The 16446-nt window shown below is 42.2% G+C and overlaps 1 protein-coding gene across 6 annotated transcripts in view; it reads right to left on the bottom strand.

Annotated features, from left to right (window-relative positions):
- The window catches only part of NFATC3 (nuclear factor of activated T cells 3), a 99197-nt gene extending 83661 nt beyond the window's left edge, over positions 1-15536 (bottom strand). The window contains exon 1 of one of the 6 annotated variants that reach the window (XM_061593605.1): positions 15273-15376. Coding sequence is in view for 2 of the 6 variants with exons in the window: in XM_061593599.1 (XP_061449583.1) it covers positions 13137-13269 (133 nt within the window). In the remaining 4 variants the exon portion in view is untranslated. Of the gene's footprint in view, positions 1-13136; positions 13634-15272 lie in introns of those variants that run through there. The other 5 variants (XM_061593602.1, XM_061593601.1, XM_061593599.1 and 2 more) reach the window with 5 other exon arrangements.
- Between the last annotated feature and the right edge of the window lie 910 nt (positions 15537-16446).

Genomic DNA, 16446 nt, shown 5'->3' on the forward strand with positions numbered 1-16446 from the left:
ATTTGTCTTCCTTTGAGTGGCAGGCGGGTGTTCAGCGTTTATAAACGCTCATTCGGTCTCTCTGGACCGCGACGCTCTCTCTGGACGGTGGCTGCGACTGCTTCCACTCCCGCTGCAGCTTTTTTTTTTACTTAATTTTCCCGCTCTTTTTCAGCACCCGGCGTATAAGACGACCCCCGACTTTGGAGAAGATTTTCCGGGGTTAAAAAGTCATCTTATACGCCGGAATATACGGTAATATAAAGTAGGCAAATCATGCAAGAAAACAGCTGAAATCCTAAATACATCAAGCTATTGGGCACCCGCTCAAAATTTTAGCCATAGTCTCTCTCAACCAAACTCCACTGGTATTATCCAGAAAACAGCTCTTCAAGCAAGATATTTTATTTCTCTAGTCAAGATTCACATAATTTTCTCCACCCTGAATTTTGGCAGTGTCATGACCATCTTAACCTTTTTTAGGGTAGCAAAATACAGCCTTGTGTTTATCAGATAAGCACCAAACACCACAAGTTTCCTTTGGAATGCACCACTTCTAACATGTCAACAAACAAAGGACTTGACAAGACCAATCCAGATTGTTCTGCAACATCAGCAGGAAGGAGAACAACATTTTGTCTTTCTCATTCTGGCCACCTGGATTACTGCAACAGTCTTTTCTGACCTTTATTTACAACTTATCCACCTGCAACCAGAACCTTGAGGTCAGATCATTCATCTCTTTCACTCAAGACCATGAAATGCCCCTCTTCAGTTCACTTTACTGGCATCCTGTCCACTTCGACATGCAGCACAAATGTCTTGCCCTTAATTTTAAAGCTCTCTGTGGCCTTCCCAAAGCCTCTTTCTAGCCTCATATCCCAATATATCCTCGCCCATGACTATCATTCCTCCCAATTACTACCTCAAGGGGAAACCCCAACCTAAAGGCCTCCTAATCACAGTACCACCATACTCCCATGCAGTCCCTCCTGCCTGGTACTACTTCTCAAAATACACACACTGCCTTTCCTCATCTTTCAAATCCCTCCTAACCCAGCTCTTCACTGAAACCTCTCATTTCACAAAATTTAAGTATATATAACTGCACTGAAGCAAATAATTATGTTATTCTTTCCTGATCTTCCCCTCCCTCTTTTGTCTCTAGGTTGCAAGCCCTTTTGGACAAGGAGCTGTCCTTTTGCTTACATTACTTTTTAAATGGCTGTGTACACAGAACATTTTTAATGGCCATTATCTCTGTGCATTTTTATTTCCACATGAAAGAAGCTTTCCCCCCCCCAATCAACTAGGAGAATAAAATCCTTTGCTCACTTAGCAAACTTCATTATGCTAAAAGCCGCCACCAGCTTCCAGATTTAAAAAAAAACAAAAAAAAATGCCATTTGTGAATTCAATTTTTGATGGCAAGATGGCTCTTTCTAGTTTCTGCTTAAGCTAAAAGATATATTATTTTTGTTCTCATAATTATATCCTCTATACTATACTTCCCTACAAGAGCCAGTGTGGTGTAGTGGTTAAGTTGTTGGACTATGACCTGGGAGACCAAGGTTTGAATCCCCACACAGCCATGAAGCTCACTGGGTGACCTTGGGCCAGTCACTGCCTCTCAGCCTCAGAGGAAGGCAATGGTAAGCCCCCTCTGAATACCGCTTACCATGAAAACCCTATTTGTCAGGTCACCATAAGTCAGAATCGACTGGAAGGCAATCCATGTCCATACTTCTCTACATGGCTTATGAGGCCAAAAGGTGGGGCATAAATATTTTAAATACGTAAATAATATTCAAGCCACAGTGAATTAACAGAGCATAGTTGCAGCCTTCCTAAACAAGGACTGCAGAAGTGCAGCTCAATCAACTGTTCTCTCAAGAAAATCCTTATCACTTTCAAGTAAGTTGAGAAAGCATATCTAAAACAAGCAAGATACTTTGATAAAATATTACAACATGGACTTGAAAAGGCATGTTACTTTTAACTCATGAAACCAATTTGATACCCATATAAGCTGCCACATTTTTTCTCCTCTTAGTGAGCTAAGAGAAGAGGGAGCTGTGCAGTGAATGCTGAGGTCCACTCAACAATACATTGGCCTGGTTCGCATGTCACATTAAACCATAGTTAAACTATGGTTCAATGTGAACAGGCTGCATGGGTACTTCACTCCTCTCCTGTTGCTGCACTGCCAGGAAACAAGCCATGGTATTGTTTACTGTATCGTTCAAACCTGGGTTTACCACAAAGCTGCATTTGGGCAACATAACTAACCACACCACGGCTTGTTTCCCAGCAATGCAGCAGCAAGAACAGCAAAGTGCCTATGCCTTTAGCAGCATGTACCGACTTGCTCACATTAAGCCATGGTTTATTTTAACTATGGCTTAATGTGATGTGTGAATCAGACCACTGTTCCTTCGCTGTCATTCTTCAACAGATGTGTCCCTTTGGGGTTAAAATTGTACACTATCACCTTCCATCAAGCCCAATTAAACACATATGCTGCACAGATAAGTTACTTTGAAGAATGTAGGATTAATAAGTATGCTAAATACTATTCAGGATAGCTATTCATAACACAAACTATTTTAAAAGCAATTACTGTATATTAATTTCTTCTTCTCTGTATGTAAAGAAACCTTCACCATCATTTCTCATATCTTCAGAATTGAAAGAAATTTTACATATTTACTTGTCATACTGTGTGTTGTGTACAGCACTTTTGCCAGCTCTGATACAGTTTTTTTTCATAAATGTAAATCGGCTTAAAAAAAGGCAGCAACCATCAGCAAGAATAGACTAACACCAGGACTAATTCTATGGGGGTGATTACAAGTAGTCATCCACAAAAAGAGTTAAGTACTTTAAGCCAATGCTAGCTTATAGATGGAATAATATGCTATCAAATTCTTCATCCTGTCCCTCCATTAAAACTGCCACGATCCTCAAGGAGTAGACAAAAAAAGCATTTTGAACTTCCATAAATAACTGTTTGAATTTTTTCAAAATGTCTTAATACATAAACAGTTCAAGCTATTTTAGTGTCAGTCCTGTTTTCATTAGCAGCCTCACATCAGCAGTACTGGCAGTAACGGGTCACTGTGCATACACCCATTTTAGTACTCTGAATTCTGTACAGATGGACTGACATAGCTACCTGATTTTAGCCAGTTAATCACATTTCATTGCCAACAATCATACTTAGCTCTATTTAACAAGAACAAAGCAAGAACATTATATTTATCAAGAACAAAGTAACACCAAAGCCTTGGTAGTTCCTGCAAGTACATACTGTTGCTGTGACCATAGGGGCCAGAACACTGCAAATCAACAGAGAGATGACTTCTGTGGGCTTAAATGTACTAATACCCAGGACCTGAGTCAATCTGTAATTCCTTCTACCCCTTTCCTCTGGAGTGGGGGCCACCAACAAATTAATGGTGCCCCCAGAAGGTAGCCCAGAACCTGAGCTTGCATTTTGAAAAAGGAAGCCTCAGCCCTCCAAGAAAGAACATCATGGAACAAGATGCGCAGGTACCCTTCTAAGTAATTCATGTGAAATAAGCCAGCCTGGCTACTCCTCCCTGTCAGTGTTTTTAGCCAATGAGTGCTGTGATTGGTAAGTAAGTTGTCTGGACACCAGGCAATAGGATCCCTATGGTCCTAAAGAGCTGCTGTTTTGCTCTCCCTTTTAATGCACTTCTCCTGCTTCTGTCTTTTTGTTTCAAGTTCTTGGAATATCCATAGTCTGCCCTTCCTTTTTCCCTAGCAACCAGGATGCATCTTTACTGTGCTGGGTTCACCTGTGATCAGGTAGTGTCTAGAAGTCATTTTCTGCAAGTACTACTACATGATGAGTGTGGGTGAATGTTAAAGAATCTCCCTCCCACAACAGGCAGATGTGAAAACTTTGCAAAGAGGCTTAGGCATGTCTCCTTTGCAGAAGCTAAAGATCAGGGACTCATTAAGAATCCACTGTATAATACTTACAGTACAATGGTATACACATCTATTCAGAAGTAACTCTGAGTTTCATGGGGCTTACTTCTGGGTAAGTGGGTACAGGATGGCAGCCTAGGCTTTGGTTTAGGGTTGGTATTGTGGAAAAACAGGGTTCTTGTGTCTTTAACAACTAAATGGCAAGCAGAAAAGTATAAAAACACTTTACCATGTCTACTCTCTAATTCTGTGTTATATCTTGCCCCCATAGCAGCCACTTTGTGCCCCCAGCACTCTTTCAAAATTTGAAATGTGTCCTCCGGTCCAAAAAGGTTGGCAACACCTGCTCTGGAGGGAAAAGCCTGGGGCCTGGACTGTGTCCTCAGCTTCCAAGTGCCAGAACTGTTCCCCAATACATAATCCACCACCATGTCCCTAATTAAATTGTACATTTGTGTGAATTTTAACTGTAAGCTGCTTTGGGAGGCAATCTAAGCTGACAAGGAATATAAAAATAATCATTCTAAACTTCCTCAGTTCATATCCAGTTATTTAGAAACTTCTAGTCACCCTGGGGCTATAGCATATCAATTCAATTCTCTTTAAAGACTTCCTGATTCCATCACTTGCATGCAAATAGAGTGCCTTTCTCCACAAGGCATGGGTCAAGCTTACATCACATTCCCACAAGTTCCCTTCAGATGCACAACATCCTGTCCATACCTTCAGCAGATGTGCATGTGATGCCCCTGTAAATATAATACTATAAATATGGTAAGTGCGGGTTTATTAGAGTACATGTGGTAAGTAGACTGAGTGAGAAGGGGGAGTACATGGGTTGGAATGTTGAAGAATGTTGTGTGATGATTGGCTGAGCATCTGGGTGTCTGAAAGTATAAATGAGAGGATGACAGTTGTTCTGGGTTGGAGTTCTGAGAGGGGTTTTTGGAGAGGATTGTTGGGTGGATTGGATTTAGGTGGGTAGTGAGGCAGGTTATCTATGACTAAGAAATATAAAGAGTAACACATCTTATGAAACCACACGCTTGTTGACTGAACCTTTAAGTAATCTTGTTATTCCCTGTGTAAATAAATAAATAGTTCTTGGTTTACCAAAACACATGATCCTTGGCTGGGTTTTACAGACCAGAAGGGTGAGCAGGACATATACCAAGGTGGGGAAACAGTAGCAATGGTGGCAGCAGTGAAGAGATAGTGCAACATCAGCAGGTATCCAAACCAACCCAGGGCTGTATCTTTATAGGCACAAAGATACAGGGGGGTTGTGGCCTGCAAGTACACCCAGACACAACATAGCAATAGGCCAGGAGGAGACTAAGGCACAGTCTCAAGGCAATATTGTTTACAGAGAGTGTCAGGTGGTGCCTAGCAGTGGGATCTTGAGAGATTTGTGCTAGGGCGGTGAGAGAACCGTTAAGAGACCAGGACCCTGAGGTGGGACTGTGACAGGGTGGTGACAGCGGGAGGGGTCCTGACAGTGCACTCTAGTGTATATGAAAGGAAATACAAAACTTGAAATAGATTAAACATTAACCAAACAAAATGATGAGGCATGACTGCGGAGTGTTAGCCTTTGTGCTGCTTGCCACTTTAAAAGGAAAATGAGAGGAGCTGCACAGAGGTAGCATGTAGAACTTCACTAAAGACTTTAAAGAACGCTTGAGAAGAAACAGTGCAAGTGTGAAAGGGAGGGGGATGGTTATGTCACTTGCCACTTGTAACATCCCAAACGATTTCCAACAGTATCCAACTCTAGAGCAAATCGATGCCACAAAGTAGTTAAGGGGAGGTGCAAAGGACCATGCCAAGTACTGGGGCAATGGAATATCTGCCAAGAAGAGAAAGCATGTAATGCACATTAAATAAGAAACCCAATTTTTTACTTGCTAAGAAATCCAAATTTTTACAAGCTGTTTAACCACGGATGTCAGTAATTTGTGGTATATCAACAGACTGAATATAACAACAGTTGGGTCAAGGAGGTGATTAATATCTCTTTGAGAGAGAGGGTGGTTTCTGCCTGCCTAAAGAAGGTGGTAGTAAGAGTCCTCTCTAAGAAATCCTCCTTGGATTCTGAAAATCTAACTACTGGCCAGTTGCTAATGTCCCTTTCTTGAGAAAGGTTCTTATAATAATTTTTTATTATTATTCAAATTTTTATAAAAACAAATACAAATACAACAAAAACAATACAACAGAAAAAAATAAAATAAAAAGAAAAACTTGACTTCTGATTTGTTACAGATCAGCTATAAGTATATAATATATATCAAACCTGTCTCCTAGAACATACGAAATTCACTTTTTTCCAAAGTCTATCTTGATTAATCGTCAAATCCCATTATCATCATTTCATTTTTTTCTTTCAACAAAAAGTCCCAAAGAGGCTTCCATTCCTTAAGAAATGTATCTGTCGTTTTTCCTCTAAGAAGACATGTCAATTTGTCCATCTTTTTTTTCTTATAATAATTTTTTATTATTATTCAAATTTTTATAAAAACAAATACAAATACAACAAAAACAATACCACAGAAAAAAAATAAAAGAAAAAGAAAAATTTGAGAAAGGTTCTTGAGTGCATGGTCGTGGGCCAGATCCAGATTATCTTGGATGAAACAGATCTTCTAAATCCATTTCAGTTGGGGCTTAGCCCCAGTTTTGGCACAGAAACTGCTCTAGTCACCCTGTATGATAATCCTTGTTGGGACAGGAACAGGGGGAGTGTGTCCCTGTTAATCCTCGATCTCTCAACGACTTTTGATACCATCAACCATGGTATTCCTCCGGAGTAAATGTCCAAGTTAGGGATGGGCAGCACCATTTTATTGTGGTTTCTATCCTACCTGGATGACTGTCTTCAGGGGGTGGTGCTTGGGAAGTGTTGTTTTGCCCTAAACAGCCGTCAGTGTGGGGTGTCGTAGGGTATGATTTTATCTCCTGTACTGTTTAGCATCAACACAAAACCACTGAGTAGGGTCATCTAGAGTTTAATCTGAAGCTTAATCCAGGTAAGAGTGAGGCTACTAGTGGGTGATTCCCTGGACTGGATGAATAAGGCCTGGCCTGCTCTGGATGGGGTTACACTACTTCTGAAGGAGCAGGAGCATAGCTTGGAGGCACTTCTGGATCCACTACTGTCGCTTGCAGCTCAAATGGTCTACTAAATGACTACTAATTAGTTTCCAGGTTCAACTTAAAGTACTGATTTTGACCTACAAAGCATTACATGGATCAGGACACCAATACCTCAAGGACTGCCTCTCCCCACATGACCCAACCCAGACTCTGTTAGTTATCTGCGGCCCTTCTTCATGTGCCCCCTCTGAGGGAGGTGCAGGGGGTGGCAACACAAGAATGGCCCTTCTTAGTACTGGCTCCCTATCTGTGGAATGCTCTCTCCAGGGAGGTCCACCTGGCACCATCATTTTATTTTTAGGCACCAGGCACAAATATGTTTTATTCACCCAGCTTTTGGTTTAATTTGAAGGGTATTTAGGTATGTGGCCTCTTTTGCTCATTTTTTTAGTGGGGTGGGTTGAGTTGGATCTGCTCTTTTATAGCATTTTGTGGATGTGCATTTTCGGTCTTTATTCTTGTTGTTATGCTTGGTTCTAATGTTTGTTTTTACATTATAAATCTCTTTGTGAAACAATTGACAACTAAATTTAATAAACAAACAATGAGAACTCTTCCAACTAAAATAGCTTCCATGCCTAGTCACCTAAAGACAACTGGCTATTTACAAGCCAATTTAAAATTAAATAGACTGAAATATGGAGGTAGAACCTGATGAACATACTGAGTTTATTTGAATAAAAAACACCTGCTATTTCTTAGTTTCGCTAGCATATTTTTTAAACCATAAAGGGTTCTCTTTCCAAATTGGTCTTCCCAAAATAGCCATGCATTATTTGCTCACCATCTTCTCTAAGTTTCTCACTACTTTAGCCTTATTCCTTACTTCTTACATGTTTTCTGGGGACTTGTGCTATGTTTCTACAGATTCATAAATTATTCATATCACTAAAGATCAATTGCTGATTCCAGGCCCAATTTAGAGTGGTGGTATTAACTTTTAACAGACAGGATGTATCCATATACAGTAACCATAATAAAATTCTGTGTCTGAAGTTCTGCTAGTGTGCTCACCAATCAGTTAGGATGCCAAGCACTCAGTGGTGGCCCCAGACATGGAGCTCTTCAAATTAACATTAATGGCATTCAATGCAGCTGTGGCATTCAAGAAGGCCTTAAAGCTTATCTTTTTACTATTGCCTTTCCTGAAAAGATCCGTTTTGGCGATCTAATTTATTTATTTATTTTTATTTATTAAATTTATATACCGCCCGACTAGCAATAGCTCTCTGGGCGGTGAACATAAAATAGCATAAAAATACAATGAATAACAAAATAATACTAAAATACAATCAACAATCCAATACAATAAACATTTTTAAAAGTAAATCAGTGTAACTTAAAATGCTTCAGAGAATAGGAAGGTTTTGACCTGGCGCCGGAAGGAGAGCAGAGTCGGCGCCAGGCGTACTTCCTCGGGGAGACTGTTCCATAGTTCGGGGGCCACCACTGAGAAGGCCCTAGATCTTGTCATCACCCTCCGGGCCTCCCTGTGAGTTCAGTATATCTTATTCATTTGTGCCTACGTGGTTATTCTGTGCCTGAGATTCTATTGTTTTTATTCATCTTTGCACATTGCTTTCTGATTGCTTGGCCCTGAAAAGCAACTAATAACTAATAAAGATAAATATTAGTGATTTAATAGAGACATTGTTTTGCCTTTTTTCAGTAACAGATACAATCAAATGTTCGCCAGTTTCTAAAAGGTGCACAGATAAAATAATATATCTTTTGATGGCAAGTGTTATAATATACAAACAACTCTTAAACTACTGAATGTACACCAGTAAAAGGCAGATCTAATTTACCAGGAAACAGCAAACTTGTTCAACAAGAAACATTGTATTGCAATTTACTAAGAAAATTTGTAGAATGATAATATTATTGCAGAGTTGTTAATAAATAGTGGTTTTGCTGACGGACTGGCATAGCAATATACATTATGTATTTTATGAACCAAATGCTCCTTCAAATTTTAACTGCCTGCATTCAACTATGGCTTTTTCTTTTGTATTTTTATATTTTCTGTTACCGTTTTAAAATTATTTAACTGAGAACCCATGGTTTCCCCTTTAATTCATTTGTTCCAAACATCTTACTTTTCCAAATCACTGCTAATACAAATATCCTCAAGCACTTTGGAACTTTTTTGGAGGGGCTCTGCTTGCAGTCCAGCCACTTGGTAAGGGCTATCTCCCTGTAACCTCTATCCCCCAATCAGAGTTACCCACTGGTAATGCTAGTTCTTTCTAAAAAGGCTTTCTGTCAAGCAAGTGGTCTATAAATTTTGTTTAAAAATAAAAATAGTTGACAACCAGAGTTTACACTGAGCAAAATTCAATTCGCTCATATTCACTAGAAAAGACAATAATGCTGGGAAAAACAGAAGGGAGTATAAAAAGAGGAAGGCCAAACAAGAGATGGATTGATTCCATCAAGGAAGCCACAGACCTGAACTTACAAGATCTGAACAGGGTGGTTCGTGACAGATGCTCTTGGAGGTCGTTGATTCATAGGGTCGCCATAAGTCACAGTCGACTTGGAGGCACATAACAACAACAACATAGGGGAAGTTATTAGAAATTATTTTACACCAGGATACATACTGTCAATATTTTTTTCCTGAAGAAAGGCAAGGTAGCACTGTTCCCAAAGTTTAGGATCCTGTGAAGATACTATATGCAAGGACACATAGTGTGTATAAACATACAGAGAGACGTTCTCAAATTTATGCCAAATTACAGTAGCAAAAGGATTTGAATCCATTTAATTTAGGATGCACATTAATTTGATAAAACTGTTTTTAAAAACCCAGCATATTTCTGTCTATTTCTTTAACATCCATTAAAGGAATTTCTCAGATTCTGCAACAGAACCAGATACAGTATAAGGAATTCTTCTGCACTTTGAGCTCCTCTGCACAAATTGAAAGAATAAGTTTCTGTTGGGCAAGTATTCATGTGTGACATATAAGCTTGAGTTATGCTTTTTAACACAGCTTATACAAATATTCTTCAGTAGGACAATTTCATAAATGGAACAAGCAAAGATGAAATTACTACTATGTATATAATTTGTTCAAGAATTCCTTGAATAACAAAAGTGTGTTTTATATACTATATTTTTCTCTAGAAAAAAACTGCCACAAAAGACCCATGATCAGGGTGGCTTCCAGCCACTTCAGTCTTCGTTCCTTCACACACTTGCTCTGTTTCCTTTAGCAAAAGGCAGAACTTGTTCATAATTATTGCACACATAAGTGCTACTGGCTACCATGTTGTGGTTGTTTCTCCAAGGCTTTTCAAGGTTCCTCAGTTCCAGATATGCAACTTTCAGGACTACTGAGGGCCAGGGAAGAAACAGATACTATACCAGGGCTAAAGCAATTTGAATACTCTATCCTCTTCCTCCATGCACTCTCAAGCAGTTCATTATTTCCCAGGATGCCAGCTTGACAGATCACCATCAACACCTTCATTTTCACACTGCAGACAGGCCCTCTGGCATAGCAGATTAGTCTGTTCAAGTTTATTTCCCACATAGGAATGTTGTATTATTTTTGTTGTTGCCTTATTTTGTGTTGAAATAGGTTACTTTTGTATGCCCCCTCAAGCTTTGGAAAAGGGGCATAGAAAAATTCCAGCCTTTTTTTCATTACTTGGATAGTTCTCACAGACCATAAACCAAACATCTCCAGAAAACAGAACCATTACAACCAAGTGACTTCCTGGAGCTATTATCACAAATAAATAGTCTGAATGCCAGCACTCCTCCTAGGCTCCTAGATCTGAGGCTTTGATTTGATGTCAGTTCACAAAAGCACCAAACATCCAAAAAAAGCTGGCTGCAGGATCCCCAGTTCCAGTCTCACTTAATGGTCCTAGGTAAGTCATTTGAAATCTGCTATATTAATGAAGCATTATTGCCGGATACCCCAATATTACCACACACATACACTTTTTTATATGCGAAGGCAACTCCAGATACATAGCCCAACCACCTCTTTCAGAGTCTGTCTACTGCTTCAACGCTTTCAGTAAGCTAGCTCATATCTCAATAGCAGAGGATTTGTTTTGCATGCGCTGAGGTCCTAAGTTCAATCCCTGACAGTTAAGAGGATGTCAGATGACAAAGCTAGCAAAAGCCCTTGGCCTGAGCGGCTGCCAGTCAAAAGCAGTAATACTGGGCTAGATGAGCCACTACTCTGGTTCAGTATAAAGCAGCCTCGTATGTTCAGAAAACATGTTCAACTCGGGGCATCTCCTTTCAAATCCACAGAACTTTCCAAACATGATACACACTCTCTCCCCTATGAAGAATTCAATACCTGACAGAACCTCCTGGGTTTTTAGCACCCAAACATCCATAATTCCTCCTTTACTCAGAAGCAAGCCTCATTCCCTGATCCATCTGTCCTTGACCATTTGTGGGGAGGAAAGCAAATATTTCACCAGAGAGCAGGAGGGTTTTTGGTGGGGAGGGGGGTCCAGAGTTCTATAAAAAGAGCATTAAGTTCAATTGGACTTACTTCCAAACAAGAGTACTTATGATTCCAGTCATCATGCAGCCCAATCCTATGTATGTTTAGTGAGATCAATGCAACTCAGTCCCCTGAGTGTATTTAGGCCTGTGCACTAAGTACTACGAACGAATCCTACGCATTCTAATTTGTTTTATGCTCAGAAGTAATCCATCAAATTCATCCCCATATCCAATTTTAGATGGTAAGCTCCTCCAGGCAGGCACCTGTCCTGTGCCTTAATATGCACTGTTGTTGTTACCTAAAAAAAAAAATAACGCTCACCAGTGAAGCGTGCATAGTATTTACAGCAGCCATATGGCCGATCCTACACATGCTTACCCTGACTCAGGTCCCACTGGGTCCAACAGGACTTATCCCCAAATAAGCATGATTTGGATTGCAGCAAGCACACAACATATATTTTACCTGGAAGCAAATAACTGAATTGAATTATTTTCATGCAGCCTGATCCTACGCACACTGATCCTGAAGCCGGCTTGACCAGGTTTGTTTATTTATTTAGTAGTTTTATACTATATCCAGTGGGTCTCAACAGGACTGACTCTCAAGTAATCTTTCATGTTTATTCAGGACTTACTTGCCAATGAAGCGCGCAGAGAATTTGTCACAGTCTCGTGATCCAATTTCATACACGCTGACCCTGTCACTGGGTTCAATGGCACTTACTCCCAAGTAACTTCCCAAGAAAATACATCTATTTGGAATCAGGTCAGTGGAACTGCAGGGGCTTGCTGCCTTAAATGTCCACAATATTTACAGCAGCCACGCTTATTCCTGAGTAACCATAAAAACATTTACTTGGAGGCAAGTCAGTGACTGAAGCAAAACTGGACTGGACTTCACTCTGACAAAATCTGACAAAGTAGGCTGTAATCCACGGAAAAGCACACCTTAACAAACAAATCTTTTATTAGCCTTTAAATGGTGTCACCAAAAATGGTTTGCTGCTTTTGCTGCAACAGCCTAACAAAACTAACTCCCCCCCCCAAAAAAACCCAACATTCTCTGGAAACCTTCCCAAGTTTAGCCTTTGCTGAATCGCAGCAGCACCATCACCCTACATCAGGGCGACGGGGGGGGGCAGCAGGATATCGAAGGTTGCATCCAACTAACGGGCATGATTTAGATTGCAATCCAATACACACTTACCTGGAAGTAAGCCCCATTGAACCCAGTGGAGCTTACTTCCGAGTAGACATGTATTAGACTGCAATCTAAGTCAGGCCCCTTATTTTCAACAGATGCTATCGAATGCTAGTCCTACTCAGAGCACACCGACTGAAGTTCATTGACCCGACTCCCTTAGCTTCATTCACGTCAACGGGTGTGCTCCGAGTACGGCTACAACCCAATGGATCTACTCTGAGCAGAACTTGGCTAGTGACACCCCCAAGCCCCGCCGAGCTGAAGGCGGCGGGCAGGCACAGCTTGCAGCTCCGGGGCCGTTTTTCCTATTTGCAGCGAGAAGAGACAGAGGCCCGGCCTGCCTCGCGAGACGCACCTGCTGCTGCTCCTGAGACGGCGGCGGCAGGCCCAAGTGGCGGCGGCCCCGGCCCCGGCTGCTGCGCGTCCTCCCCGAAGATGAGCCTGAAGTCGAACTCGTCGTTGGCGCCGCCGCAGTTTGCCGCAGTCATCGGGGGGCGGGTGAGGAGCCCAGACTCCGCCGCCGCGCCGGGCTTCGTTGGGCTGAGCTGAGGCGAGGACGAGGGAATGGGGACCGGGGCGAGAGGAGACGAGGGGAGGGCCGGCGGGTTGCTGTGCCCCCCGTCAGGGCCGCCTCATAGCACCGCGAAGGGGCGACGGAGGAGAACGAGGCACAAACGCTCACGCTAGCAAAAACAAAGGCGGCTTCTTTTGCGACGGCGACTCTTCGTCCTCTCAGCTCCTCAGCACCCGCCTGTCACTCACAAGTGCCGGAGGGGGGGAGGGGAGAAGCGACTACGAGCCGCAGCCGCGGAGGCCACGCCTCCCGGGTCGCCGCGCGCCGTGCCACGCCCCCTCCTGTCCTCGGCTTGCGAGGAACCGCCGCTGCCATCGTGTGTCACGCCCATTTCGAGCCCTCCGCTTTCTCATTGGTTGGCAAACTGAGAAAACAGGCACGCTCACAGGGACAGGCATATATGTGTATATACTCACGGGGATGGACACACACACACTTTTCAGAGGGTTGCTTGAAGACTAAAGGGTTGTAGGCAGTAGTGTACACTGTGGTGGCAAATTCAGAACCCTTCATGAAAGTTACGCACACCCCCTCGTAGCCACACCCCACTTCCACTTTCTCTCCTCTCCCTGTTGTCTCAGGAGTCCACACTCTGCCACAACAAATGTCCCTAGGAGTGAATCAGCATAAAAGGGGTGGCTGTGTGTTTGTTACTGAAAAGAGTCTTCTCAGTGGCTGACTCACCTCCTTTTGCTCTGATTGGCTCCAGTTGGGACTCATCTCAGTGGCTAACCAGCTCCCTTTTCACACTGACTGGCTCACACATAAGGGACCTGACTAGGACCCTGCTCCCAAAAATGTAACCCCTTTTGCCTGGAATGCAGGTCCTGGGGTAGATTACAAAGATTTAAAATTGCAAAGCATACATAAAAACCATGCAGAAATTTTAAAATACAGAAACATACAAAGAAACCATACATAAACAAATCCTGAAAATCATTAAAAACATCACAATTGTGTGGAAATTTAGCAAAATGTTTGTATAAAAGATTTATACAGCAGCCATCTAAAATGGGAAGAGAGATGGTATTGCCCATCTGTGGATTTTGTACTCAGAAGTAAGTTTCTAGGAACGTAGCACAGCACGTTTCCAGGTTAAGTGTATATTGTGAGGATGGGGAACTTATGACCCTCCACATGTCACAAGTGGACAACACCCATCATCCCTGACCATTGGCCATGCTGGCTGGGCTGATAGGAATTGGAGTCTAACAACATCTGGAGAGCTACAAGCTCCACAGCCTTGGTGTAGAACCTGATGAGGAAAAGAATCCGGGTTGCAGTCTTATGCAGAGTTTACCTAAGAGTGAGCCCTGTTGAACACAACTGGGCTTAAATTCTGAGAAAATGTACAACAGGTCACACTGTCAAACTGCAGTTTTATGCCCATGTACTTGGAAGTAAACCACTGAGCACAGCAAGACTCCTGCATAAACAAAGAGTGAGTGTGCCATAATAGTTAGAATGCAGGACTAGGATTTGGGAGGCCAGGATTCACACAGCCATGAGGTTCAGCTTGGGTTAGTCACTCTCTGTCAGCTTAACCAACTTCACAGGTTTGTTGTGAAGATAAAATGGGGGGGGGAGAGAGAGAGAACTGTGTATGCCACCTTGAGCTCCTTGGAGGAAATGTAGGTTACAGTATTAATGTAGTAGCAGAAGATAAATCATACAAATAAATGTATGGCATATGGTTGCTTAAAAACAAACTTATTCACTACTTTGCTAGCTAAAACATTTATTTCTTTAGTAGATTTATCTAGCTACCCATCCATCAATTATTTATTATTTATTTAACAAAATTTATACACAGCTTGATTGTAGAAAACCTCTAAGCGGTTTATTGCAGTACTTTGAAATGCACATATTTCCAACCCTCCTCTCCCTAGCCAAGACTTCAGTCCAATACATACTTACCTGGGAGTAAGTCCCATTGAACCCAGTGGAGCTTAGTTCTGAGTTGACATGTATTGGATTGCACTGCAAGGCATTTTGCTCACTAAAACCTAACACACGGAGGTTTCACCATATACCTTCTTCTCTACTATGGAGCCAAGAGCAGGGAGGAACAGAAGTGTGATCACTCCAAAGCAATGCTACCTCTAAACCCTGCTTTTCGATTGATAGTTTGCTGTTTTACACTGATTCCTCTGGATTCCCACAGGTCTTCTCCGCATTAAGAATAATCAAACTGTAAACAGAAACCGGAAGTGTATTGGTTACCACAAGGACTGGGCCCTTTAGAGGGGTCAGTTTACCCCACCCACCGACAGTCTGCTGCCTTCGCTTACTGGAGCCTGTCGGCCCCGCCTGCCTTTTACGTCAGGCTCCCATAGCAGCCTATCTCCCGAGAGCCGTTGCTTTTTAGCTTAGCCACGCCCAACAGCCTCTCCTTCCAACCGTCAGGAAGGACTTTTGTTTCCTCCCTCCGCCATCTCCGTCTAACATTTCCCAGATAACCTAGGCTGGTTTGCCCGATGACGTAAAAAAACGGCTGGAACCTTTTCGCCTCGTGACTAGAAACTAGTGGGAAGCGGGAGGCGGGGCGCCTTGGTCACGTGGTGCAAACCCTCTTCTAGCCTGCCGGGAATTATGGTTTGAGGGTTTGGGTTGGTGTTTTTTTTTTTTGCTGGACTACAACTCCCATCGTCCCTCATCATTGGGTACGCCGGCTGATGTTAACGGGAGTTGTAGTCAAACATCATCTGAGTAGTTAAGGTTGTACTAACAAGAACAAGATGTTGTCTTTGCTCATTTGGGGAACGGCTGACCTGTTTTGTGAATGCAGGAGGAGCCGGGCTCCTGAACACACAGGCTTGTTTATGGCCATTTAGTTAAGCAACGCTTAAATTCTGAGATGGCTCAAGCTTTGGAACGCGAGAAAGATGAGTGTGCCTCTGAGTATATACAGAGTGCCTTTTAATGAGTTACCACTGGCAGCACTGTCCAATGATATTTCCTGAGAAGTAACGCCAACTGTGTTCAGTCCTAAAAAGATGGTTAGGATTCCCGTTTGAGACATTACATGAAGACCTCCCCTATTCTCTTGTATCTAGATTTATTCAATAGGATCTCCACATGTATTTTATTA

The sequence above is a fragment of the Rhineura floridana genome, chromosome 13 (genome assembly GCF_030035675.1).
Source record: "Rhineura floridana isolate rRhiFlo1 chromosome 13, rRhiFlo1.hap2, whole genome shotgun sequence".
Classification (NCBI taxonomy): domain Eukaryota; kingdom Metazoa; phylum Chordata; class Lepidosauria; order Squamata; family Rhineuridae; genus Rhineura; species Rhineura floridana.